This window comes from Falco cherrug, chromosome 4 (assembly GCF_023634085.1).
Source record: "Falco cherrug isolate bFalChe1 chromosome 4, bFalChe1.pri, whole genome shotgun sequence".
Classification (NCBI taxonomy): Eukaryota; Metazoa; Chordata; class Aves; order Falconiformes; family Falconidae; genus Falco; species Falco cherrug.
Window position 1 is genome coordinate 30177081 of NC_073700.1, and position 27211 is coordinate 30204291.

The 27211-nt window shown below is 38.6% G+C and overlaps 1 protein-coding gene across 9 annotated transcripts; it reads left to right on the top strand.

Moving 5' to 3' along the window:
* Positions 1-127: 127 nt before the first annotated feature.
* Positions 128-27211, top strand: IQCE (IQ motif containing E). Of its 9 annotated transcripts, none has more exons than XM_055709904.1 (24): positions 128-358; positions 1700-1747; positions 2388-2430; positions 3854-3994; positions 4252-4407; positions 5364-5434; positions 6088-6201; positions 6814-6861; positions 7394-7464; positions 7677-7749; positions 8150-8199; positions 10862-11019; positions 11513-11568; positions 11882-12090; positions 12864-12968; positions 13720-13822; positions 15346-15441; positions 16161-16184; positions 17239-17334; positions 18375-18505; positions 19217-19335; positions 20779-20885; positions 23648-23784; positions 24747-27211. In XM_055709904.1, the coding sequence occupies exons 1-23, from the start codon at positions 317-319 to the stop codon at positions 23753-23755; spliced, it is 2169 nt and encodes a 722-aa protein (XP_055565879.1). In that variant the 5' UTR covers positions 128-316; the 3' UTR covers positions 23756-23784; positions 24747-27211. The 9 variants fall into 9 exon arrangements, 8 of the variants coding, with proteins under 8 accessions (XP_055565879.1, XP_055565878.1, XP_055565884.1 ...); XR_008732176.1 differs by lacking the exon at positions 20779-20885 and adding an exon at positions 22699-22765 and having other exon boundaries at positions 132-358; XM_055709903.1 differs by having other exon boundaries at positions 129-358; positions 23648-27211.

The window sequence follows — 27211 nt, forward strand, 5'->3', positions numbered from 1 at the left end:
CAGGGGCTGCCCACCCGTCGGGCCGCTTGGTGGCAGCCGCGTCGTGCAGCGAGGCCTCGGCCCGCCCGGCTCCGCCCGTAGGCGGTGGCGCGGCGCCCTCCCCCCCCCGGCCGTTCTGCGCATGCGTGGCCGCCTCCGCCCGCCGGGTGGCGCTGCCGCTCGCTCCGCAACCGCGCGGCTGGTTGCCATGGTTTCCGCAGCCCGGAAGTGCCGCGCGGGGCGGGCCGGCACAGCCCAGGCCGCCCCCTGCCCGGAGCCGGGCGCCATGGCCCCCGGGGGCCCCCGCCGCCCTGCCGAGCGCTGAGGCCTTCCCGCCATGGCCCGGGGGGCCGGCGAGGTGGCCGCGGAGGGGGAGCTGGTAAGGAGGGGGCGACGGGGAGGAGAAGGAGGAGGCCCTGGACCCGGCCTGGGAAACGCTGCCGCCTGCCCGCGGGGCCGGGGCGAAGCCTGGCGAGGAGCGGGAGGAGGATGGCTCCGTCTGCACTGACCCGCGGGGCGCTGGGTCCTGCTCGTGTCTCCCCGGCTGGCCGGTAGCACAGCGGGGCTGTTGCCGCTCACCTCCCCCGCCCTCGGCAGCCGGAGGGAGGTTTTGGGGCCCTTTGCTGGCAGCCACCCTGTTCCCTTGTTGTCTGTCGTAGGTGGCTCTTGTTGGGCCTCTTGCGCAAGAGCAAAGGGACTGTGAAGGTTTCTAAGGACAGCAGTGTTTTTCTTACTGCACATTTATGTCATGGTGAATGTTTTCTTGTTTACCATCTCCTGTTGAGCTGGGCACCTTCCATGTTTTCTGATTCCTGATGCGATAGCTGCAGTTATATAGGGAGATCTCCCAGAGTGATCAAAAGGCCTTAAAATAACAAAGGTAATCAGTGTGCTGCAAAGAAGATTGCCTCAGGAAATTAAAAACTATATGGCATGGTGTCTGAGAGGTATACCTGCTTGCTCTCACACAAAACACAGCACAGAAAGCCGTTTTACCTGCTCTGTTGTCAATCCCAGCTCCTGTTATGTCAGCTAGGGTTCTCAAAAATACTACACACATACAGACGCACACACCCCTTACAGACATAGATCAGCATCTGCCCAAAGCAAGAATGGTTAAACACCATGGAGTCAGCAGCAAGTGAAAATGTTCTTCATGCAAGGGCAGTTTACATTCAGATAATTGGAAAGCAAAGTGGAAATTTTCCTTCTACTGTGGATAGGCTTACGTGTGAACTGACAAGTTTCCCCACTTCTCAATCTGAGGAAAAATGAACCACCTTTGGTTCCTTGGTTTGGGGTTTTTCCTCAGCCTGATCACTCCTCGGGTCGCGTTTACTGGACATTCCCATAGCATAGGAAGGGTAGGAACAGCTGAGTGAGGAAGGGACAGGTGGGTGAGTTGCTGCTTAACTCTTGCTGGTGGAGAAATTCGTGCCGAATCAGCATCGTGGAAGATGGGGCACCTGAAGCTTCAGGTATTGTAGTGCTGCGCACTGAAGTGCGTAAGTGACTTGAATCTGAAGTGACTTGCACTGGAACATACAGAATGTTTGTGTTAAAGCAAATGATGCTGTTGTTTTGCAGTACTGGTGACATACTTACCATTTGAATTTATTGCAACTTTGTTGTGATAGTAAAAGGATATAAGATCTTTTGGATGTGTATTCTAACCAATTATTTGGTAGCGAATGTCATTGTTAATGTCTCTATTTCCTAGGGAGATGACAGCCTGTCTGCAATAACCTGTGGATCAGATACAGAAATGGTGAGATTTAGTAATGGCGCACTGTGGAGGAATGCCTTGAAAGGCCTCTCAGCATGTTCTTACACATACCACATCCTTGTAACTCCTGGTCGGTAAGACGCCCTTCAGAGAGGAAAGCTAACAACGTTATTGCGACGTAGTTTGATTCAAAAACTTCCTAAACCTAATGTAATTCTGACTTCTGAATTCTCAGCACTGGGGGCTGCAAATGGTGATTGGCTTCATTTTGCTGTTCTACCAAGTTACGGGCCCAAGTAATCCTTCTACAGAGTTTTAATGGAATTGAATAAGGCTTTCCTTTAGTGAAATGGTTCTGCAGATCAGCCTCTACTCTGTGATCATCTTGAATTTGCTGCTACTCGTATTTAATACTGATGGGGAAGGTCTTAGTGTTCCGAGCATGAACAGACTGCTTTGTAGCATAAAACTTCAATAGACACCACATTAATTCTGGTGACCGTTGCTGTGGTCAAATCTGCATGTAGGGAATGCTGCTGGTTTTCTTTTCTACACTGAAGATTTTATGTTATTAGAACAAATGATCTTCATACAAAATGGAGATTGAAGGCAATTTTGAAATTATATGCTGAAATCCTTGAAGAGTATTTTAAATACATTAAAAATTCTTTTTCTCTTCCAGAAGTTAAAGAAGAAAATTTTTCATAAGCCTCCAAAGTCACCAAGTAAGTGTTCCAAAATTTTTTCTTCTGCTTCCGTTATTGCAGAACAAGACAGATTTGTGGGATGTAGAAACTGGAAGATTTACTTGAAAGAACATCTTATTATTCTCTTTAGAGTTATTCACTGATATATGCAGAGCATGCCTATCTGAGATTTGTTCTGTAACCTCTGAAGTGAGACTTTTATAGGCTAAATATATGAAGTTTATTATAGATGTAATTCTTGAATCTCCAGCATAAACTATTTTCTTCTTGTGTTATCCCTTCTACTGGCAACCATTCTGAATTTCTTTTTCTCTTTGTCTCTTTGGAGAAATGATGATACTTGCTGGGTAGAAAGAATCTAGAATTACTGGAGTTACCTACCATCCAGTAGATATCTGTATTTGTAGAATAAGCAGTTTTCGGTTTCATTTGTTGGGTGGGGGTTTTTGTGCTTTTTGTTACGTGACCTTAGAAGTACAATGTTATTATTAGATCTGTAGTTTTAATGTGAGGTTTTGTCCTTTTTTTCTGGGGTTTGTTTCTTACTGTACTTCTCCATTTATCTTGCTTTTTATACTTCCAGTGAATATTTCAAAGATGGCATTTACCTCAAAGTGTTGCTGATTGTTGTTACTTTGTTTTGTTTCTAATAAATCAAATGATGCTGTACCTAAAAATATTGGTTTAGGTTGAGGAAGAGGCATACTTTTCTAATAGGTGTACATCTATCTTTCTTTTCCTAAAATCCCTTTGCTTGCCTAAATCATGGAATTTAAACTAACTGTTGAATCTCAACTATTTTGTTTGTGACATCAGTTCGCACTGTATATACTTCTCGTGGTAATTTGAAGACTGACTAGTGAGCCCATATAGTGCATATCTATATTAATAATTTGAAGTGGAACTGATGTCAGTATTTGACCCTGACTGCCATACCTGAAGCAGTAATGTGGGGGGCTCCCCAGCAGTTGTATCAGACCGATTCTGTTCTTCAGTTACTACAAGAAAATTGCTGGTGGATTAGTAACAACAGAGTTACTTCTGTTTTAGCCAGACATATTTTTCTCAGTGATAGGACGTTTGTGTATACATTCATTGAAGGGTCAATTTAATGTATGAATTCAGACACTCGGGTATCTTAAGGATGCCTGTCCAAACTGTAGGTGTAAATATTTCTACATGTGTTGAGTCATATTACTGTCGTTATGCCTCTTTCTAAGCCTTTTCATTTTTTGGAACTGAATTTTTGCTTTGTTGTGATTTTTTGTTGTTGTTTTTAGGTGAATGTCCCATTGCTCTGTATGAGCCATTTGTAGTATATAGTTAAATTCTGGTTTTGTAAGAAATAGGACTGTGTCTAGGAACCTTGAAGCACAAGACAGAAAATTTTTGTGACCTTGAGCTTTTTAAGGCAACACTGAGATATTTTCTTTTGTCGTAGAGTCTCCATACAGCTCTAGCATACAATGGTATCCTAAAAAATCTGCAGTTTGTCGGTCTCTTCAGGGAACAGACAGTGCACGTCTTGAGAGTGCAGCTGTAAAAAACCCAAGGAAGATGTGGTTGGGATCACTGAAACAAGGTATTAGTATAGAAACTTTATCTGCATATATAGATAAAATTCAGCTTAACATATAAACTCTTAAAAAATAGATTGTATTTGACTATAGGCTACATAGGAAGTCATTTCACTGTTGTTTATTTGGGTGGTTGGAATTATCTGATCTTGAGCATTGGAGTTTATACAGGGAATAATTAACAGCATCTGGAGCTTTCTATGTTGCATTTGCTCAGAATAAATCCACGAAGTTAATTCACAATTATCCCTGATTTTTGCAGTTTTTTTTCCATTTTTGTTGGCAGGAATGAGCCATCCTCTGAAATCAGATGTTGACATGGGGCATATGCGAACTAACATTTCTAGTAGCACTCCAGAATACTTGAAAGAAGCTCTAGGAATGAAGAAGCCAAAACATTCTCGTTCTTCTAGTAATGGTAAATTATGCAATAGTGTGGAAGATAAAAGTTAATGATCTTTTTTCTGTGTAAAAACACACATTGCTGAGGATCTTAGCTTTAGTAACCGAAGAGCCATTTAAGTTTAGCCGGTATTAAAATATATATGTCAAAATGTGATTCATGAGGTACTTTTTGAGATTTCTAAATTGGATAAGACAGGGATTTCCAAATTTTTTTTAGCAATGAATCACTATTAGCTTTCAGAACTTTTTGCAAATTGCCATGCATTTGCAGCTGAAAACATTGCAAATATAATACGGTTCAATGGGCCAGCTGTAGACAATTTATTGTGACTTTGCAAAACATAGTTTAGGAACCATTGATAGAAACCATCTGCGTGCCTGAAATTCTATGTAATTGGCTTCTTTTGCTTCTCTAGAAAGTGTTTTATCATGTGCTTGTGATATTAAAATCAATAGAGTTTTACGAGAAGAGCAAAATTTAAAACTTTTATCCTGCTTTTCTTAAAGGAGAACTGTAAACTTAAAAATCCTACTTCCATATAAAATGACAACTGTACTGTTACTGGTAATACACATTTTCTGGCAACTTTAAAAGGTAGTAGACTTTTACATGTTAAGCATAAAGAGAAAAATGTGTTCTGGACATCTTTTAGAGATATTTTTATAAATAATTGATTTGTTGAGATGAGAGAACTGCAGTCTTCTGTGGAGTATATCTTTCTTGGGATGACTATTTTAATAGAGATAAGAGAAATCTGCTGAAAATCTGGCAGAAGATTCATACAGCAACATTTCCATTTCACGTTCATTTCTAAAATTCATTTCCTTGCTGATTTTTCTTCTGAAGAGAAAAAAGAGTGTAGTTTCAGTTTGGTGCTGTTCTAGGTATTTTCCTTTAACTATAGAGGTTCTGGTTAGTTAAAAATACCTCTTTTGGGATCTGCTTATGTTATGTACCTTTTTGTGTAGGCTATATTCCTGGAACTCCTGACTACAAGGAAAAAGAAGATATGTATGATGAAATTATAGAACTGAAAAAGGTACAGTCTCTCTGAAACTTACATAGAAAGTCATAGCATCGCTTCAGCCAACTGTAGATGTCCAGGCCTTATTGGTTCAGAATACTTCGGTTTCTGCATTTGTAAGGCTAAACTAAACTTGTGTCTAAGGCAATTTCATTGTTCTTATGGTGTGATAGATACTTCTGAGTACTGGATGTGGAAGCCTTGAAGTATACCCAGTCCTGAACCCCAGCCATGGCCCTAGCTGGACACTGGAAAGGTTCATTGTATTTGGTTTCTTGTCCCCATCTCCTTTATTTTATTTTTTCCCCTCCGCTTCCTGGCTGTTACCCATCACATTTTAACAATTTGTCAGTTAAGTTTAGTGCAGTGTATGAAAGATGAAGACTGGGCATGTGGAACACTAGGGATACCTATAGACAAATGTCTTTGCTGTTGTAGATCATTTGTATAAGGTTGCCTTTCTGTTAAACCTTTTCCTTTTATCTTTGCCCTGTCACCTCTCTTATCTGTGAGCCCTGGTCTGGTGTGATGGTCTCTCTTCTGTTTATTTTCTTTTTTTCCTTTCACTTCATCCTCACCATCGTAATTGGATTGTTATTGACATCAAAATGTGTTTCACGTCTTTCTGTTTCTGAAATGTGCTTACAATTTTTTCTTCCCTCTTTTAGACAATACAAGCTCAGAAAAATGAGCGAGATCGAATGAAAACTAAGCTCCGTCGACTAGAAGAAGAGAATAATCGAAAGGATAAACAGATTGAACAACTGTTGGATCCTTCCAAGGTGACTGTTTCTTAGGGGATACCTGTGGGGCAAAAGAGTGCTGAGCAGAGTGACCCTCTTCTTGTCTCCCTAGATTTCAGGAGTCTGTAGCGTGTTGGCCTCTAGGAATGATGAGCTTGATTTCTGGTTTTGTGTATCTCTGCTCAGTTCAAAGGGAGATCATGCCATACTGTGCAGATAAATTTATTTAGCAAAGATACTTTTGATTTCTGAAGGTAAAATTAAATGCTGTCGGTTTAGGGGCCTGCTTTCTGAATATTTTTCAGGAAAGTAGAAGGGAGTTGACCTCTTGCATGGTGACCAATGCATGTAGTCCTGAGACCTGAACTAGGAAGACAAAGATGAGCCTTATTGTCAGATCCACAAGGCTGAGAAGCATTAAGGCTCGTAGTTAGAAGACCTGAATTTCACTGAATTCCTTGTGCCTGTCACTTTCTGTGTACAGATGTACATCTTGGAAGAAGTGTGCTAATATAAAACAACAATAGGCATTCCAAACCTAAGCTGTTGGACTGTGAAATGACTGGAGTTGATTAGGTTAGGAAATTCTGTGGAAAGAGCTGGAAGTAAAATAAAGTAGCAAGATTGGTCACTATCTGTCTTACCTTGCAGGGCTCTGAGCTGGCACGAACTTTGTCAGAAAAGACTTCTAATGGATGGGTAATAGTTTCTTCATTACCTTTTTGCTTTCACTTCTCGTTTTTTCCTCTTGCCAAGCTGAAACACTACTGATTAACAACATTTTAGTAAGAAAGAATAAGCAATTAGGGAATCATGTAACCATTACCTTTATAGTCAGATAAGAAACCAGTAACAAAGATCTGGAATTATTATTTCAGGGAGCCACCTTTGTCATTGTCTTGTATCTGTTTAGGGAGCATTCTCCCTATTATTTAACGGATTTAATTTAGCAGGGTAATGGGGAAGAGTTGTTTTTATTTAATGATTGTGTATAAATATTATGAAGTTGGCTGTGTTACCACAGATACAAGCTAGGGATCTGATTTCATTAGTGTTCTCTTCATCGCAGGGTAGCAGACATGCATATGATTTACTAAGTACTGTAGTACGTAGGAATAAGTATATCTGATTATTTACAACTTATAAAGACAGGGCAAGACTATGGAGAAATAGAATTTCTGTGAAGAGATGGATTATTCTAGGACTCATGAGCTCTTTTTTCTTTCTGTAGGTGGTTAGTGGACTAAAGCAGAAGATTCTCAAGCTCGAACAACAGTGCAAGGAGAAAGACAACACTATTAAGTATGACTTTGGTGGAGGTAGAGGCTTGTATTGGATGAGATAATAAAGGGAATTTGAAATACGTGTTATTTTTCATCTGTTCTTTAAGTTTTAACGAACCCTGAGAACATACTGGCAATTATAAACCATTCATCCTGAAATTGTAAACCAAAAGGTATTGCAGCATCTTTGCTGGTCTGACTGGGTTTTATTTTGAATTATTCTATTTTCAGCAAATTCCAGGCAGACATGAAGACCACTAATTTGGAAGAAATGAGGACAGCTATGGAAACCTACTATGAAGAGGTATGTCTGGCAGATCCTTCAATGTGCATACAGGAGAGGAAGTTGTTCAGTTGTCAAAGTATTAATGGAATGTTTTAGGTAGCTTTTGTAGAGCTTAGCTGCTCTACAGTTGGAATCAGATTTTCATAGATATTCTCATAGCTCCAGGTACATGTACTGAAAAACCTTTCTTCTTCAATAAGTTGAGTGTGTTAACCAAAAAGGGGAAATCAGTGTACCTCCGTACGTGTACTATCTAGATTAAAGTCAATATAACAGCAGCCAGATTTTCAGCAATGGCATCATTGCCTCTGCTGCTACCTGAAGTTCTGATTTTCACTTAATGGAAAAATGTGTTGCAGTAGCAGTGTCAGCTTCCACAGCTAGCTCCTTAATGTAAACTACATTTCATGTTTCACAGGTCCATCGTCTCCAACTCCTCCTGGCAAAGTCTGAGACTATGAGGAAAAAGTATGTTTAAATTTTTTGAGGCACTGTTTACATATATGTGTTTGATGTATCACTCATGTACTACTTTAACTGATGGAAAACTACTACGTGGGAAGAGTTTGTTTTCTTATTTAGGTTGCTGGATTTGCTTTTTGGTACTGCTTTGGTTGGCTTCACAGTTTTGGGATATGTCTTAGTCACACTTCTTTTTCATGTAGATAGATCATTTTGTGGATGTGGAAAAAATATTAGAGCTATTTAAAGAGGACATGAAAGCTCTGAAAATTTGTCTCCATTACATAAAATCCATCTTCCCCCATAATCACACCTATTCTGACATCAGTGGTGATTGAAGCAAACTACTAGATATTGACATTTTACTCTTGAGTCAGTTCCGCATCTTGCTCTGGGGTGTATGCTGCAAAGAAGGTATTTTGGTGTAAACATTATTTTCCTGTGGTACAGGGAGGCAACCTGCACATCAGGGTAGCTTTTGTGAGATCTCCATGAGTGGTACTAGTAAGACGCTGGCAGAGAAGCTTGTACTAGTGCTTGTCACTAATGTGTGGGTGTCTACATGGTGGTAAGGGTAAAGAGTCTATAGAGGAAATAAAAATCAAAGCACAAAGACAAAGCTCCAATAAGAGAGAAAATCAAAAGCATCTATGCAAGTGAGTGTTATTTGAGCTGAGAAGAGGCTAATAGAATCTTGTTGGATAGGAAAATGTAACCACACCACTTAAAAATATGCCTGCCCTCCTAGTGTTAAGTACAGGCAGCTGTACTTTTTTGTGTGTAATTATTTAGATTGACAGAAAGACGTGAGAACTTTTTATGGGTCTTTATATATACTGCTTGTGATTCCCTAACCCACTGTCTTGTGGGTTGAAAACTACAATTTGTTTTGTCACTGTTTTAAAAAAAAAATATCTGTTAGCTCAGGCATGCAGTGGCTAGCCTCTTGAGGCTGTAAGCCATCACACCTGATTTATTTACAGGTGAAAATAAGTCATCAGGTCTCTTTCTTGTCCTCATCTATTCATAGCTTCAAAAAGCAGTGGTCAGGGCAGTCTCTTTCTATTATCTGACTCAGTCTCTACTTGAGAGGCTGAGCACAGAAATAATAAATGATGTTGAAGGTCAGGACTCTGGCACATAGAGTTGTACAATAGTGTTTCTTTCATGATACTTGTCTACGTTATTTCTGGCTGAAGTGAATGGCATTTAGCTCCTTTTTTTCAGCATTAATTCTGAGACACGATTATTTATGTGTGAAGCTGTAGTATCCAATTGAAGCTAGAAACTAGGCAACCTTTCATATCCTCAGAATGATCTGCAGTTCTTTCATTTACGTTTTGATGAGCCTAAAATAATGACACTCCATGATATGGTTATGATTTCTATAATTTCTGTCACTTCCCATTTTTGGTTGTCTGTTGTGCTTTGTTTTTTGCTTTTTTCCCTGCCCCCCCCTCCTGCTGGGACAGCTGTATGAATAGTCATCTGTGATATATGGACAGCCTTATTTATTTGTTTTTATGGCTTCATTTCCTTTTAATCTCCAAAAGGTAGATTTGATTCAGCTTTTCACTCTGATTTGTTGATTTTAGACTGTCTCTCCCTTTACCTTGTAATTATTCCAGTGGATGGGGTGTAAGATTCCTTCACAAATTGTTCTGTGATTACTATTGGCAGTAGCATTTGTCAAAAAGTAGGTCCATCAGTTCCTTCAGACCTTTGTTTCCAGAAGTAAGTTTCTAAGAATTTTCTCATACCATAAAGAACAAGTATTTCATCTCACTAGAAATCTGTTTTGTGAACCAGCTTTACAACTTAGCGCATCTGGAAGCTGAAATTTCTTCCCCTTTTTATAAGAAAAAATAAAAAGGCAAAATCACTGTAATATATTTAAAACAGTTTTAACACGTAGCAGGCTTTCCCTTTTCTGATGCCTTTAATTCCCATCACATCAATGTTAGCTGTATTCTTCAAATCTGTTCAAAAATGTCTCTGATTGAAACATCTCAAATGAAGAAAGAAATTTCTCTGGGGTTTACTTTCGCAGGAATAGTTTCTTTTACTTATTAGAGCAGCATTCACAGTTATCTGAAAATATGCATGTGTGTTGGATTTGTTTGAAAGTGGTTCCATCTATGTATAGCCCTCTCTCCCAGTCTCAATCTGTTTAAGTGAAAGAAGGCAATTCAGAACACGCAGGTTCGCTTTCTGTACTGAGCAGTTTTCTGGAGAAGTCTCCCAATTGGCTGAAGGTAAGTGTTTTTAAATCAGTGGTCAATAGAGCTCTGATAAAGCCTTATAAGGTTGGTTAACAAAACAAATAGAAAACCACATAAGTAAAACTCATACAAGGACCCTTGTTTGTGTGTTAATGAAACAGAGTGGGGGAGGAAGTAAAAATAATAAACTTTCACAGTTGCAAAGTATCATTTTTCTTTGATGCAAATTAAAACAATTGTTAAAGTGTTGAGCAAGATGGTCTTTGCGTGTTTTTACCTAAAAGAATAGGTAATTCTCAAGTGCAAAAATGTTGAGAAGTGCTTTTGGGGGGAGCTGAGATAGTTAGCCAGCTGACTAGAATAGTAAGGCTGTTGAGCTCTCTTCAATGCTGCTGCTTTGTTCTCTGCTTTTAAGTTAACTTTCTGGTTTTGACCCTGTTTCCAAGTACAGAGGGTAGAGATACCCAAAACCAACTAAAGGCACTGAATGCTGCTGTCCTGAGATTATCTAGGAATGTCAAGGAATTGCAAGATGAGAATCAGAGGCTGAAAGAAGATCTTGGTCATGTACTGAGCAGTTCTCCTCCTTCCAATAAAACAAGAAGTACGTGCTGAAAAGTTGGTGAGCGTGGGGCAAGGGTTTTAGCTACATTTGAAAGATTGTTTTGAGAGCAGGACCCTACAATAGTAGAAATAAGGGAGTTATTACAAAGGTGAAGATTCAGGAGGGGCAAACAAGAAGTTTCTACAGGAGTCTCTGACTTCTGGATGTGCTGCTCCAGTCAGACCTGAGTTTTTTTTGAATATTATCCCTGAGAATTCTGGACTGGAATCACTTGAAGATTTTAATGTTTCACTGGAAAACTGTTTTTCAGTTGTTGAAAATTGATGAATGTGAATGATTTATATTGATTTGAGTTAATTGGTGTGGAAGTCGAATATTTTAAGACCATTCTCATTTTTTCATTGCTGCATATTTAAAGTTGGGGTTCAGAGCTCTTTAGATGGTCTTTCTATATGGACAGAAGTTTCAAAAAGCAAGAACAATGTTGACTCACTGATTAGTTTCATGTTTAAAGCTTTGTTGTTGTATTTAGATTACAGTGAGTGGAGCAGACAGAGGCTGGTGAGGCGGATTTCAGAACTAGAAAAAGTAAGTGATCATAATCCTTGGGCCATCTTCCCCGTCTTGAAGCAGAAAATGCAGAACCATGGGCTTGTGCTCATGGCATGTAGTCTTTCAATATGTCGGTGTTGTGCATTCTGGCTCGTACATGTAAACTGATGTCTGTACCATGTACCTTTCCTCCCTTTTTTCTTTTCTTATATTTGTTGCATATAGATGCATGTTTTAGAATCAACTTTCATTTGATCTTTTCTCATGGCCTAAATAAAATAATTTTATGCTAGATTTGATTTTCTTCTTTTTTCTTTTGTATTTTTTTGTGTAAATTTATCCTGTTTAGAAAATACATGCCATGGAGAATGCCAGGGTGTCATCAGCAGATAGTGAGTCATCACAGGTACTTGCCATGTCATCTTCGCCTTCTGTAGACCTGGATCATCCAGCCTCTCAACGGTTAGACCATGCTGAGGAATGTCATCATCTCCAAGGGCTAGTGAAGAAACTGAAGAGTGATAGGAAGGCACTTCAAAACCTCCTGCTCAGTAAAGAGTAAGTGTGACTTTTGTCTGAGATGATGTTCTTTTGTAGGTGTGGATTATTTAATTTTTTCTTGTCATGTTACAAAAGAAAAGTCCTTCCTGTTTTCAGCAAGAAAACTAATTTTGATTGTCTCCTCAGCTTTTATTTCAAAAAACCTCTTCTAGTCCTACTAGGCGTTGTAAAATTACATTGCAGAAAAAAAGTCAGTGAGAGGATGAAAAATGAGTTGCTTGTTTTTAACACATTTCTCAAGGCATGGGGTTTTTTTGCCAGCCACACTGAAAACCCTTTGAAGGGTTGTATGTCATGTTATGCAGCACTTCTTGGAAGTATTTTGCTGAAAAAAAATCTGTCTGGTCTATCACTTTCTCTTTTTAAGCCTGCCTTCTGCCATATGAGGCACTGTGACTTCTTTTCTCCCCCGTAAGCAATTGATTTGCAGTTTGTGTTGCTTGGACTTGTTTGGTGGGTCAGTGCATAAGGGCAGACAGGTTAATCTGATCATGAGCAGAGATGTGCACACAGCTATGTATTGTTGATAAGACACTGTCTCCAGTGTCAACTGTGAGCAGAAATGTGTAGTGAGAGCATGTGAAGAGGCCTTTTGCTTCTGAACAGTGTATGTTTGCATTTTGTTTGATTTAAAAGGAAAACCTAAACATTTAGTTACTTTACAAATTTAAGAAAACCTATTTTCTTCAGATGTTTAAACAAAAAATAACTACTATGTTGGAAGTGTAAATGTGTTGAGTATTGCTTAGATTTCTTTGTACCTTTTGTAGATCAGATATCAAGCAGTTACTGCAGGCAAAGGTTGAACTGGAGCTGGAGCTACAGAAGTGGCAGAGTAAGATGGAAGAAAACAGTACAGAAGAGCAGACTTTCAGGTGTCAAGTTTTGTATTAGTAAATCCTTTCTGAACAAAGAAAATACCTGTTAGATTCTCTTTTGAACTGTATCGAAGTCCATAGGAGTTCATCTGAACTGCAGGAAGGTGGAAATTCATATAAGTAGAACTGTTTTGGAGGGATAGAATAAGTTACTAGGGGAAGAATTCTATAGAGTGCTTTTAGAGGAAGTGGAAGACTAAGTAGTATAGTAAAAATAAGAATTAAATTATAATAAAAGCTGCTAAGATAAATGGAAAAAGAAAGCTGCCATGTTGGGTTCAGACTTTTTTTTTCTCTTTCTGAGAAAAAACTGTAGTATCTTTACCTTACCTTAGCCTATGCTTCTAGACCATTGCCGATATGTCATTCCATTTACTTCATGTACGCTGTATAACTTTATAATAATCCTGTGCACGTGTGGCAAAAAACCTGATTTCATTATTACTTTGTAAGAAAGGACTTTGGCAAATATGAAACTGTAGCAGATCTAGATGCATTATTAATAGCATCAAGGGTACCATTGTAACCTTGTGACTTTAATTTTAATGTCAGGCTGTGCTATCAAAACTTTAGAATTGATGTTACGTGTCTGTTACTAGGAGAATATGTAGCATATTACCGTGAGCAGTTTCACACTTTGGCCTTAAAAAAGGCAAAGCAACCAATTCTTATGAAATGGGTTAGTATTTTCAAAGTGAGAACAACAGAAGACTTCTAGCTATAAATATGTTTGCTTTTCCAACCACAGTGAGGAGATCCAGAACTTGACTCAGAAGGTAGGGAAACTGGAGTCACAATTGGAGGAAGAGAAGAGACAAATGGCAGAAGAGGCAATGGAAAAGCTTAATAAGGTACAGACACATGGGGTTTTATGTGGTGGTGGGTTTCTAACTGATATATAGCAAGTTGAGCTGATAGTCCAAGTAGCTGCTAGTTGTGTCTTTTCAGAGAGGCTCTGTAATCAGTTGGGGTTTTATCCGTGAAATATGACTGCACTTGATATCTTTGCAGTCTTCCATCCCTCTGCCAAATGTTATAACTGGCCAGTAGAGATGAATAGGCACTGACAGACATGCTTTCAGATGCAGTGTGGTTATGTTAATCTCATTTCCCAAAAAACTAGTTGAAAACTATTACTGGGTATTTTGATCATTTGTACTTGAAAATAAATAGGCTCTGAAATACAGGTAGTAAAAAATATGAATAAAAATGTCGATTAGCTGGAGAGGGTGCTGGGTTTTGATATACCGTACAATTCTTTAGATTATTTTTTTTGTGTGTGTGTGTTATAGGCTGATGGATGCTAGATGATGTTTTGAATACCAAATAACTTGAGCCTTTAAAAACAGCCAACAAACAGCTCCTTCTTTCCTCTGCAGACTATATATATTCTTGGCCAGTAACCACCCATTTATTGAAATGTTCCCATTATTTGTAATTATCACTAAGTTCCTACCAATTTTTCATTTTAATAGTAGGTTGTCATTTTTAATATAACATGATCCATTTGCTAAACTTAAGCCTGTAACTCATTTTTTTTAGGTTATAAATAACTCCTTTTCACAGAATCAAGAGTTTTTTTCAGAGTCTGTGAAATCTCTTGTTCCTCTACTTATAATTTTACACCAACAAATTAAATTTTTCTTCTAAAATTGCAGTTAACTTTTATTTGGCAAGTGAGGTATGACAATTAGTATGACATTAGGGACCAAAAGGATCAGATCGTGAGAGGTAGAATATGCAACCACACCTCAGAAGAAATAACTGGAAGAAAATCTTGTTTTATTCTTGGTTTCTGCTCCCCCCCCCGCTTCCTCAAGATAGAAGAGTAGAGTTATGGCAGTTTACACAAGCTCTCAGTCTTGTTGGTGTCATATGATGGCCAACTCATCAGTAAGCTTAAACAGATGATCCTGGGACCACACTTGCCAGGATGAGACAGTAGCGAGCTCCCTGGCTAATTAGTACGAAGAATTTCAAAATAGATATCCTGACATTTGTTCTCAGTCTGTTGATAACATATGAACCATTTCTGATCAACAAAGCAGTGGGTTCCACTGTTGGAGCTCTTACTGCTTTAGCAATGCATAGAAAAATAGGAGTATGTGTAAATGAAAACCTTCCATTTCCATGCTCTGCCAACAGCTAAAATGGGGACAGGAATGTGTTTCACTGTAACAGTCATCTAGATGAGTTTGAACATGAGCAGTATTTAGAACTAAGAGTTTTCTTTAACTTCCTTCTGCCCTGCAGGCAAGATTAACATTTAACAACTCTGGTGGTGATTTTTTCTGAGTCATTTGTAACCTGTTTCCCTCACAGAACTCTAACTTTAGTGTCTTTAGTGTACTAACTTAAAGATTCTTCTTTGTAGTCTTCGCTACCCTGCACATTTAAAGGCAGAGAAGATCACAGGAAGGAACAAGCAGCCAAAATCATCCAGAGACACTGGAAGATGTACCGAAACAAGGTGAAATTCTCCTACCGGGGAACAGTGAGGACATCCCCCTCTGAATCTTACTCTTGTTCTAGCATCAACTAGGCTCCAGGAACTGCAGCAGTGCTTCCCAGTATGATTCCTTACCACCATCTTCTCTTCCGCTGCTTTTTACAAGTTTTCCCCACTGCTTCCTAGAATCCTATTGTTTCTTTTAACTTTGCTCCCTAGAATCCTGCTCTTTCTTTTTTGAGATAGCCAGTTTCTGAATGGAGGGGTCTAGATAAGAAGGGAAAATAAGTAAGCATAGCAGTGCTTGAAGCAATACTGCTGCTGTTGCCTCTTGGAGTATGACTGAGAAGTTAAACTCCCCTTGAAGAAATCTTCCAGGCAATACAGGAAGTTTCGTATATTAAGTTACACTCAACTAGAACAAAATGATCTAGAGAAAAAGTGTTAACCTTACATTTTGTTCTATGGGCAACAACATAATGCTGCTTTTTCCAGGTGTATGACATTCAATGTGAGGTTAGCCTTATAATTGCTTCTTGGGAAACTAAAGACAAAAGAACTATCCACACATCTTTTAAAGATTAAAAGCTTTTTTTCCTTAGGTTTGTTGTTTGAGTTTTCGGGGGAGGTGGGACAGGTATTTTCTATGTGTTTTAATTGTTGGGAAAAATTTGGAAAAATCTTTATTAGATAAAATGTGTATGTATCTGTGGCATTCGCTTAGGCATTTTTCATTTCAGAAAGAAGCTGCTGCTCTGGATGAGGTGAGTATGTTTGTTTTACTGTTTTGTTGGTTGTCAGACAATTTGTATCAAAGCACAAATGAATAATACTTTTATTTTTAAAGAAGTTCTATTGTAATATGAACTGTTGTCCCAAGATCATGTTTGTTCTTCAGACTGGATCATGACCTTCCTTCTGACATCCTGGTTTTGTTTGATATATCTTGTTCAAAGTGTTCTCCTTTTGGTCTCAAATTTTCTGTCCTTGATACCTTGCTTCTGAAAATTTTGCACAAAATTTGATACCAACAGACAGGAAAGATTTTCTAAATTAGGTAATTCTAATAATGCTTTCATTTTCACTACAAGAAGGATTTGAAGGAGGAATTTAAAGCTTTTGCTAAGAAGAAATGTCCCTGAATATTATGAAGAAATTGACAATTTTTTCAAAGTCGCTTTTTCATGTGTTTTGCACAAAGGTTATGATTAAACAGCATCTTACAATTGTTTCTTCCAGAATATTAAAAATCCTACTTTCAGAAATCAGAAAAAATTCCAACCATGTGATGCAAACATGCTGTTTTACTTCTAGATGCTTTTTGTTGATCTAAACCAAAAAGTAAAATCTCTAAAAGGAAAGACATGTTCAGTGTAATCACCACAATGGTCTGCCAGACTTGGCTTGATATCTGATTGCACCAGAGCATCACAGAGCCTGCTGAGCAGCCAGAATCTAATCTGGGAATGGGAGCATGTTGCTCTGTTTGTGAAATAAAGCTAGTGTTGGCATCTAGAACTTAACTGCGTTTGATAGGATCAATCATGAACACCTCCCATACTGAATTTAAATCATGGAGGTGTATGTCTATGGGTTGTCATAGGCTGGGGATTCTCTAGATTGCAGCAGAGTTCCTGTGAAGTAATGGGGACATGTGTGTATCCTTTAAATGTAAGAAAATGTCAACACATCAAAGAGTTTTTATTGCACAGGGAAAAGTTATTTTCCCCATTACCTCTTCCCTCTTGGACTCTTGCTTTAATTTATAACTGCTATCTTTCAAAGGAGCTAACATCTACTTATTTCTTTCCATGCTAGGCAGTTGTTATGCTTCAGGCAGCTTTCAGAGGACATTTAGCTCGACAGAAACTGTTACTGACTAATAGGATGCATGATGCAAAATCTCACAACGAGGTAACTGTTGGGGCAAATGGGTATCCAGGCATCCCATTATATTTAGTTTATGGTGTAAAGTACAGTACTTCCAGACTTAATTCTCTGAATCACCCAGTGATGTTTTAATGCACTGGTTGGCAGCACCACCGTAATTCCAGAGAGGCACTGAGCTCATTCCGTAGTCTCCCTTTCAATCTTCTTTATTTCACAGTTTTTCTTGGAAGTAAAGCTATAACTTCTGCATTATGGACTGTAACTAGGTCTCCTCTTTGTTTTTTCTGGTTATCATCAGCTAATAACATACCCTTTAACTTTTAATTTGGAGTGCTATTGAAAACTGTACTTGCTCTGAAGTGTTCCCTGCTGTATGATTGTAGTGATAGATAAAACTTTGTCATTGAAGTTCAGAAACAAGAATTTAGAAAGCATTGTTGATTGGAGTGACAAGTAAAGGAGTCTTGCATGTGGCATGCTCAACCAAAGACTTGTTGTGTCCTCTGTCATGTCAAGCTCTCTCCAGATTTTTCAGTTCTGAATATGAAAAAAATTCCTTAACAGTTAAACATTTAGTTTCTGTAAATTATTTGCCAACTTATATGAACATCCTTTAGACTTTTAGCAGGCTAAAGATAATTCAGAATCCTCCATCCAGTTTGTCCATCTGGTTGCACTTTACATGCGCTTTTACTTAGTAAACTGGCCCAATGTAGTAGGACTGAATACTTTTGCTTGATACAAGCAGAAGATATATCCATTATGAAGGTTGCCTTAGCTCCTCTGACTTCAAAAAAATGTCTTCCTGGAAAATAAATGAACTTTCCTTGCAGGTGTCTGCTCTTTCATTAATTGAATACAGGTGCTTCAGAGCTTGTGTGATGATCAGATTTGCATTTCTTGCTGCATTTCCTTCTTATAGAACCTTAAAGACTGCAGACCAAAAGATGGGAATATTTACTTTACTACCACTTCCATGATCAGGAGTAAGATTGCAAGATCTTCTCTCAGGCTTCTGTGCAATCTGTAAAAGGTCAGCTTTCTTTAATTTGATTGCTTTGCAGAACTCCTGCATGTCTTCCATGTCAAACTCCTTGAGCTTGTCTTCTGATTGCAAGGAGAAAGATGAAATTGTGACGTTGATCCAGTCCATTTTCAGGGCTCACTTATCACGTACAGTACTGCTTGAGGAGAGGTAAGTGAGGAATGGGTATTTGTGCAACATGCAGTAGCAAAATTGTTTTTATTGCAGGAGAGGAGTCGTCTTTTTTTAATAGAATTTTAGTGTGGGTTGCTTGGCAGAGAAAACCAAGGCCATTGCTCCAACAATGGCAAGGGAGAGCTTGCTTGTGAGAAAATTCAGAGTGTGTGCAACTGAAAGGGTTTCTTGCTTTGGCAGTAGTCTTCTCATATCCTGTTGCATGCTCTTTTCCATAGTAATGAGGAAAAGTAAAGTAAAAGTAAAGTAAAATAATTACTCTTCAGAGGAAAAAGAAATTACAGTTGCTATCAAACTGATTGTTAGTACCTTCACTTACATTAAGTGAATCTGAAGACCTGACATGGTGAAGTTAAGGGTTGTGTGGAGAAAGAACAGGGAAGGGCTGGAATACCATCTAGTGACTTAGCTCAGGAAACAAGCTTAGTTTACTTATTTAGGTTTTATGGTGACTCTGTCTTGAAAAATACTTCCTTTGTCTCTAAGGTTTACTGCTCTAAAAGTTTTTAGTATTGGCTGCCATGGTTACAAGAAGAGTTACATCTCACTTTAACATACTAGTTCACTTCTGCAAGGGATAGGCTTTTGTCTCTTGGAGGCTAGCAACACAAGAAACTTTTCAGCATGCCCTCTGAAGACAACTGCAATTACTGTTCTGTGCCTCATGCAATGCAGTATTTTTTGCAGGTCCTCTGTGTCCAGTGCACCAAGTGAAAAAACAGATTCTGCAGTTTACTTTGCAGAGAAGAAACCAGTCTCAGCAGCACTCCAGAGACCTCCTTCAATCTTCACATCATCTGTTCCTGGTAATCTCATTTCCCTCTATGTTCAAAAGTACGTGTGTTTTGAGTGGGTGCACACACAATTTTATAGAGAACATCTGCACGTGCACACACGTGCAAATGCATACTTGGACTCTGCGTGTCTTTTAATTTGTTGACTTGTTGCTTATACTGGCAAGTGCAGTCCCTTACATAAAAAATAAAAGCTTTAACAGTATCAGTCCCAGCTTCCTCACAGTGCTTTGCCTTTTTGTCACAACTGTGGTTTGGAAGTTCTCTCTCTGGGGTGTGAGTCGTAACTGTTCAAGGAACATGGTGTTCCCCTGTATTGCCTCTCTACTTCCTTTTCAGTCCCCCCAGCCCTGTAGCTGATGTAGTATGGTACTTTCCACTATGTTTTGGGACCAAAGCCATAGACAAGCTGTGAATGTTTTCACCATCCTGACTTAGTTTCTGAAGGGGGCAGACATCTGGTAAAAAGAGCCATGTGTATTTAGTCACATTTTTTTCAGCAGTCTTCAGTTGGTGCAGTAAGAGAAAAAACAAAGTCCTGGACAGCGTGGCCAACTAGTACTGCTCTAATACAAACTGGGAAAATAATATCTGTCTTTTTTGATGGCTCTTATGCCATTTGGTTTCCTTCTTGACTCCTTCATTGCTGTTTGTGAGAAGGTGGGAGTTAAAAGTCAAAGAGGCTTTTAAGAGGATGTTTTGACTTTCCTACTCAGTACTTGTAACAGTGCTGAAAATAAGACAACCTTAGACATGCACCTTCAAAGGAGTTAAAACCAAACTGAAAAAAGTTAGTTCTATCTAGAGTGGGGTACTTAAGGCTTTTATGGACCAGATGGAGAAAAGAGAGCAACTTTGAGGGTGATCTGAGAAACACTGATTTGGGTTTTTTGTTACTGAAAAGCTGACAGTCTCTGCAGACTTGCTCAGAAACAGAGCATGCTGTAAGCAGCTGAGGCTGTTTCTCAAAGATACGAGATGAGGAATAAGCCAGACTTGCAGGGATTGCAAATGCAGAGGTTGCCCTTCGGTGAAGGAAAAAACTTTACTGTAGTCCATATTTAGAGGTGTATCCTAATTTGTGAAGGAGTAGGTAGTACTTGCTTCTGAAAGTGTTTAGAGTTATGAGTGATTTTAATTATGTCAAGTTACAGTATTCAGAAAAAATGCTGCAGCATCCTTTTTTGCCTGGGCTGTACTGCAGTAGTCATTATTGGCATGCTTAGTCTAAACCCAGAGTAAATCAGTTGACAAATTCTACCCAAACAGAATCTCTTTAAAAAACAACAACCAACCAACCAAAAACCAACAAAACTTTGTGCTTCTGAAGAAGGGCTTCTAAGACACAGAGAAGTGTGTAAGATGAATCTAGTCTAATAAATGCTGTAGTATGAATACTAATAGAGCAGAGTCACTGTCCAGCTATGAAGTCTCCAAAACTAATGTTTATTGCAGATTATGATGACAAAGGAGTGAAGAAGTTCTGGAAGAATTTATACCAGAGGGGGTATAGAGAGGAGATCATAAGTATTCAAACTTTCTTTCTTGCAGTCCCTTTTCTGGTGAGCATCACAAAGCAGAGATTGAGAACAAAGCAGGTTTTACTTGCTGATCTTTACAAATATGGGAGATGTTTTCAAAATCTGGGATGAGGATAGGTTGTATGTAGTTAGCTTGAAGAGGCATACCAGATATGTACTTCTCTAACTGCACAACTGCCTAAAAGACTGTCTTGCACTATGTAGCTCTGTGAAGTCTTAGCTCCTGGTGCACTGGAGGGTTCAACCAAACCCTCCCAAAAGACAAATTGGGAAAAGGCTACTAAAGGAAGGAGAGTGTTCTGGTGTAAATGCCACCTCCATGAAGAAATATGACCCCTCAGTAATCAGTTTGGTTATAGCAGGTTGTTTGCTGTTTGAATTCATGTAGCTTAAACAGGTTAAAGTTAACTAAAAGTCCAACATCTGTCACTTCTAGCTCAGGACTGATGTAAAAATCCACAAGCAAAATTGGGTTTTGATGTAATGTATTTCACTGGTCATCCTGCAGCTTGGAAAGTACATGAGACAAGGAGCTTGTTTAACAGCTGAGTGATTTAAAGCCATCAAATTCCTTTAGCTTTAAATCATGCAGCTGTTGAACAAGCTCTTGCTTCATTTGTCCCAAGTCCAAACCTGCATTTCATGACCTCTAGATCTTGCACTTTAAGTGAAAGTATATATTGCAGTAAGTCATTTAATTTCCCTAGCCTTTTGGCATTATTTTGAGAGGAATGGAAAAGATGGAAATGTATTTTAAAAGAACCTTATGTATCTGCTAGAATAAATGTATATAATCCTGGTCAAGCATTTGCAGACTTTTAATTCATTGTTTGCTGCAGGTTAGATATATCTGTGTTTTCTAATTTAAAAAAATTATGAAAAAATAGCAAAAGTTATGTGGCATTCAATGTTGCTTTGCTTGTCTTCAGAATGTGGACAGTACTTGAGACTTGTACAGCCATTTCTACTGCTTCCCCATGACATGGAACAGTTAATAACGATTCAGTCTGTGAAACTTAGCATTTTGTTTGTTTCTGTCAGGTGTGACAGGAAGGAAGAATATGTTCTGTACATGCACAGCAGTCTTGAAGAAGAGCAGCATTTCTCTCTACATATCACTAGCCACTCCGGATACAACTGTTAATTTGAGGCTTTTTTGAAATTGTAATGAATTTACATACAACTCTTAACTCTAATCAGTGCTTACCCCTTCACAAGCACAAAGAGAAAGTCACTGAAATATATTAAACTGAAGATGAGGACAAGAAAGTCTCAGACATCAAGAGCAGTATATAATCAAGAATGATTTGGACAATATTAAACTATTTCATATATAGTATCTGGTTGTTGTTGAAGTTGCATCTTCTAGTTAAACTTGCCTGCTTCTGGAAGTTCTCTTTACTCATCCTTATTACCAGTACTACTGGCACATAATTCTTCCGGAAAAACTCCTATGTTATTTGCTGACTGCAGGGAAGAATTTCACTTAGCTGGAAAGTCACGTGTTTCTTTGCTTCTGTAGGTTGAAGCCAATGTAATGGCCTCCCTACATTCCTCCTTTCCGTTCACAGGCTCTCTCTCTGTCACTCTTTTCCTATTTTTGGGCTGGTTGCTCTCCCCTTTCTTTACTCCACATTCCAGTTGCTGTGTATGCGTCCTCTTCCATACTAGGAGACTTTTTCTCTGTGTCAGGAACCTCTTGTCTCACCATGACCTGTGGCCTGTCTATTGTTCTCCCCAGGTAACAGTCTCTGCGTGCCTTCCATGTTTCCTTCCATTTCAGTGTTAAAATCTCAGTGTATGGCTTCTTGTCTGTTTCTTCTTCCTCCCACAGGTTATCTTGATTTGTTTTCTTCTCTGGGAGATAGTCTTTTCAGAGAACTTGTATGTGAAACTGAAAAGTAAGTGGAGCTGAGGGGAGAATATTGTGCTAGGAGGTATTAATAGCTGAGGGGAGGATATTGTTCTGGAAGGTATTAATAGCTGTCGTCACTTCGTTCATAGATCTCTTGGAGAGGGGATATAAGCTGCTGGTTCCTGCTCATCAGATGTTAGGGGCCTTATATGTATCCATTTTATCCCTCTGATTTTCCAGTGTTTACTGGAATCATTATAGTTCTATCTGTTCATGCCCTGAACATTTCTTCAAATGTTGGAATTGATGAGATGCATAGAATGACACACCGAGAAACACAGCAAAGAAGCAAGAGAAAGAAATGAAAAAAAACCCAACAAAAAAACCCCAACCTAAGCCCAAAAACATGGTGTGGTCACCATTTTTTATTGTCATTAAGGTAGTACAGCATGTGAATATTATTTCTGGTATCTTATAAGGATGAAAAGACCTTCACTGAGAGCTTCCCTTTTTTTCTATTTCCCTTTGCTATCTATATCTGACTGAAGTTCTCATTGTGACCTTTCTGCTTATCTTAAGCTTTCTTGGGTCAATTTTTCCTTTTCTGGCCATCTAATAAATATTTATTTTTATGACCTGAGATGGCTTCAGTATCAAATTGCTTTATTTCGTGGTGTGTAACCACTTGCAAAGATTTAAAGACAATAAGACGAATCATGCGTGATCACTATGGCAATACTTGCCATGCGTGCTGTTTCATTAAAGAGGAAGAGGAATAGTTATATGTAGAAAAATATAGATCAGAGTTAATCATAACTGTAGGTGATTCTGGAAACTTAATGGCTCAGAGTATATTACGCTTCCCATAAGGGTTTGTTTTTATCAATGTTGTTTATTGATGACCTTGTTTCCTTTGTAATTATTTCAGCCAGGTCCTGTGAGAAGCAATCGCAGCCTACTCCCTCTCTGTCTGCAGATGAAGCTCACTCAGATGATTCAGATGATATCGTTATTGTCTCTCCGTTGTTGCAGATGAGGAAAACCTACACTCACTTCTAAGTTTTGGTAACAGGCTCTGGTGATCTTGAATTATTAGATTTACAAACAAAACTATTTGTACCAAGATAAAGCATATCAAAGATGAAAAAAGGGAGGAATATCAACCCCTTTTAATGACAGGTGTCATTATTTCAGCCATAAATGAGTAATTGTTTGATATGTCATCTCAGCAGAATTTATGGCTGAAAGACACTGACTGACTGTTAACCTTATCCTCCTGGTACACAGAGAGTTTGGATTTAAAAACTAAACCAAAACACTTTAATGTTTTCACAGTGAGGATTATAAATTCAGCTGCCAAATTTAAATGAAAGCAGTAAAGCCTTGAACTATTTCATGTCAAGCAAAGTTTTGTTTCAGGTAGACTAAAACAATTTGTCTAATCAGAAAGTGGTTAAAGACATGGCTCCAATTTCCAGCCTGTGTACTTGAAGGGGAACAGCTTGTATTTGTTACTGGATCCTCTCTACTTAAAAATTTTTACTGTGTTATATTTTAATATCTGTTTTGTTTATTTTTGTATTGAACACAGTCTGTGCAGACCTTCTAAAGGCTTTTAGAAAGCCATTTCTTGGTCATAAGGCAATTCTAGGCCTACTGTATCAGCAGGGTTTTCTTATTTATTGCGTTTTCCAAGCGTGCTTGCTATGGTATGTATAGTACTATTTTGTATTTGAAATGTCTGATCACATAATCAGTTTTTTGTATTTGTCAGAGAAAGAGTGTAAATAGCAGGAGTGTTCTGTGAAGGATACCCTAGTGACTGCTGCTTCTCCTTACCTGTCACAAATATGAGTGGATTATGCAGGGTGATCTGTAATATATGGCAATATTTGACGTAGGAGATATGTTGCTTTGTGTCCCGTTTTAGTTTACATCACTTGACTGTCTGAAACTTTCACCTAACTAGACTGCTCGTACACTGAACACTATGGGGTTTTAAGTCTAATGCTGATCTCTCTTCTCAGTACTACCGTCGCGAGTGCGTACATGATAGTACATCCTGCAAGCACGCAGTAAGCCCCATCACAGCCTGGGAGAGGGATACAGCCTAGGGGTACCTGTCATAAGGTAAATACTAGGCCAACTGCTGGAAAGCACGGGCACTACCTGCTGTATTCTGAGAGGTATGGATTAGGGTAAGCGTAATATCCAAAACCTAACCCGTGCAGTTAGGTTTAGGAGCAGAAGTGGTAGGTTGGGTTATAATAGAAATAAAGACTGCATCCAGAAATTACACCATCTGACAATATCATTGTCCACAGAAGAACCAAAACCATAATGGGATGTGGAGAATATGATCAGAGGGGTCTTCCCAGATCTCTTATGTAGACTGTATATAACTGGATAGTTCCTACTAATCTGCCTACATCTTTCATGGGCATTAAAATGTTTGGGATTTTTTTTCCTTTTTAAGCCAAACTAGATAAATTATATAACATATACTGGAAGGAGAACTTAATTTTACAAACACACAGTGAAGTTTTTGTGGAGACCCTAATGGTTTCTTTGTCATCAAAGAGTAATAAAGCCTTGTAAACAGAAAGCACACTTAAATATAAGATTTTTATCACCTTTTCCCTCTTCTCTTAAATTAAAAATCAGTCACCAGTGTTTTGCTGAATACTAATAAGTCAGAGCTGTCTCAGTTCTTTGATTTCAATGAAGCACTATCTGAGGCTTATCAGAGTTTATGCCAGTACTTGCAGCCAAAGAGGAAACTGGATGGCTGCAGCACAATGCAGCTGATTTCATTTAATCCCATCAGTGGAAATGCTGCCTGTGCTATTTCCAAAGGCAGTTTTGGGAGCTCTCCGTACCCAAAGCAGTCTGAAGAATGTCATTTACACTCCCGATGGGTAAATTTTTCCTGCTTGTACTTTGGTCACATGACTGTCATCTGCAATAAGAATAAAAAAAATATAGAAAATAAAAGAATAAAAGGGGTAGAATCCTCTTGGCAGAAGCTGAGATCTGTTTCCCTCCCATTCTAGAGGGCATGTTATGAAAAAGAGTAATTTTGCTAAATAGAAGCAGAGCTATACAGAGTTGTTTATGTATAATATTTCAGGTCTGTAACTGTGACTGTCGTGGATACCTACAGAGAGAGTGACTAGAGCTGAGGACTCTGACACATTAAGGGCAGGGTATGTAGTGTGTCAGGACTACATACTAATGATATAAAATACCTACCTGGCTCTTACTCTATAGGGAAACACTTGGACAGCAAATATAATGAAGATGGCTTTCTTTTACTTTACTGTGCTGTAATAACCAATATGAAAGTATTAGGAAGTAGATACAGAGCAGAAAGACTTGCATTTTAACTGAGTGTATGACTGGCTTTAGTGCTGTCAGCAGAGAGGTTCTGGGATGAAGGGGAGATAGTATCTTAGTGTGACCCAAAGGCACAGATGGCAATCAGCGTGAAAAGAAGCAAACATTTTCTGGCATGAATGAAAATGTGTCTAGAGCTTCCTAAATGTGAGTCTGCTGTCTCCTAGCTATCAAAAACCCGATACTTAACTTGAGCCAGGCTTCAAACTCATATCTTAGTTTGAAAAATAACTATGTGCTTGCTCACTATGCATCAGAAGTTTGGTGTGGTACAGTAGAAAGAGAAACCTGCACAGTATTGGTAGCCTTTAATGTTGTTTCATTATATACTGTACTGGAATGTGTTGAAAGGGGTAGCAATTGACACTAGAATTCATTCTGTGGTTATCTATCTGAATGCCAGCACCTGTAAATCTGGGAAGAAGTGTGGAACAATGAAGGAAGAAAAAATTAATTTTGGAATAATTGGCATTATTCCTTAAGAGGAATAACTGAGGACATTAAAAATCACTGTGGCTTAAACATGTCAAGATGGGCCCAATACAAACATACTCTGTTTCTAAAAACCACATCTTCTGTAGAAAGCACTGGTAACCTTGTGGGGGCGTCAAGGTCTTGAATTAAAATTAAACTCCACTGTAACCTATGTAATCTAACAGCACGCTTTCAGTTCTACTGGTATGGGATAATGTTGCCTACTTTAAAACCTTTTGCAATTTACAGTAGTGTTTAGTTAGAGATCGAGTGTCAATATAGAGATCTGACTTTCATGGGATCTTATCTCTCTTGATCTCTTTTTGCCCTGAAGTGCCTATGCCTGTAAATCTTTACTGAGGCATTAAGACCTGAAAACTGTATTGTTTTCTGTCTAGCTATAGAAATAATCCCTGCACAGGCAACTTTTAATATAGTTGAAATGGAAAAGGATTAATTCTGGCATATGAGAGCACCATTATTTTTTATGGTCTTTTTAATATTTAGAACTGCACAAGTCTTTTATGTAATTTATTTGGGGATCTTTCAAAAGCTAAAACAATTGCAATGTGTTTTCCTCCTGATTGTTGAACTTCCAAATAAAGGTTGTCAATTAATTGTT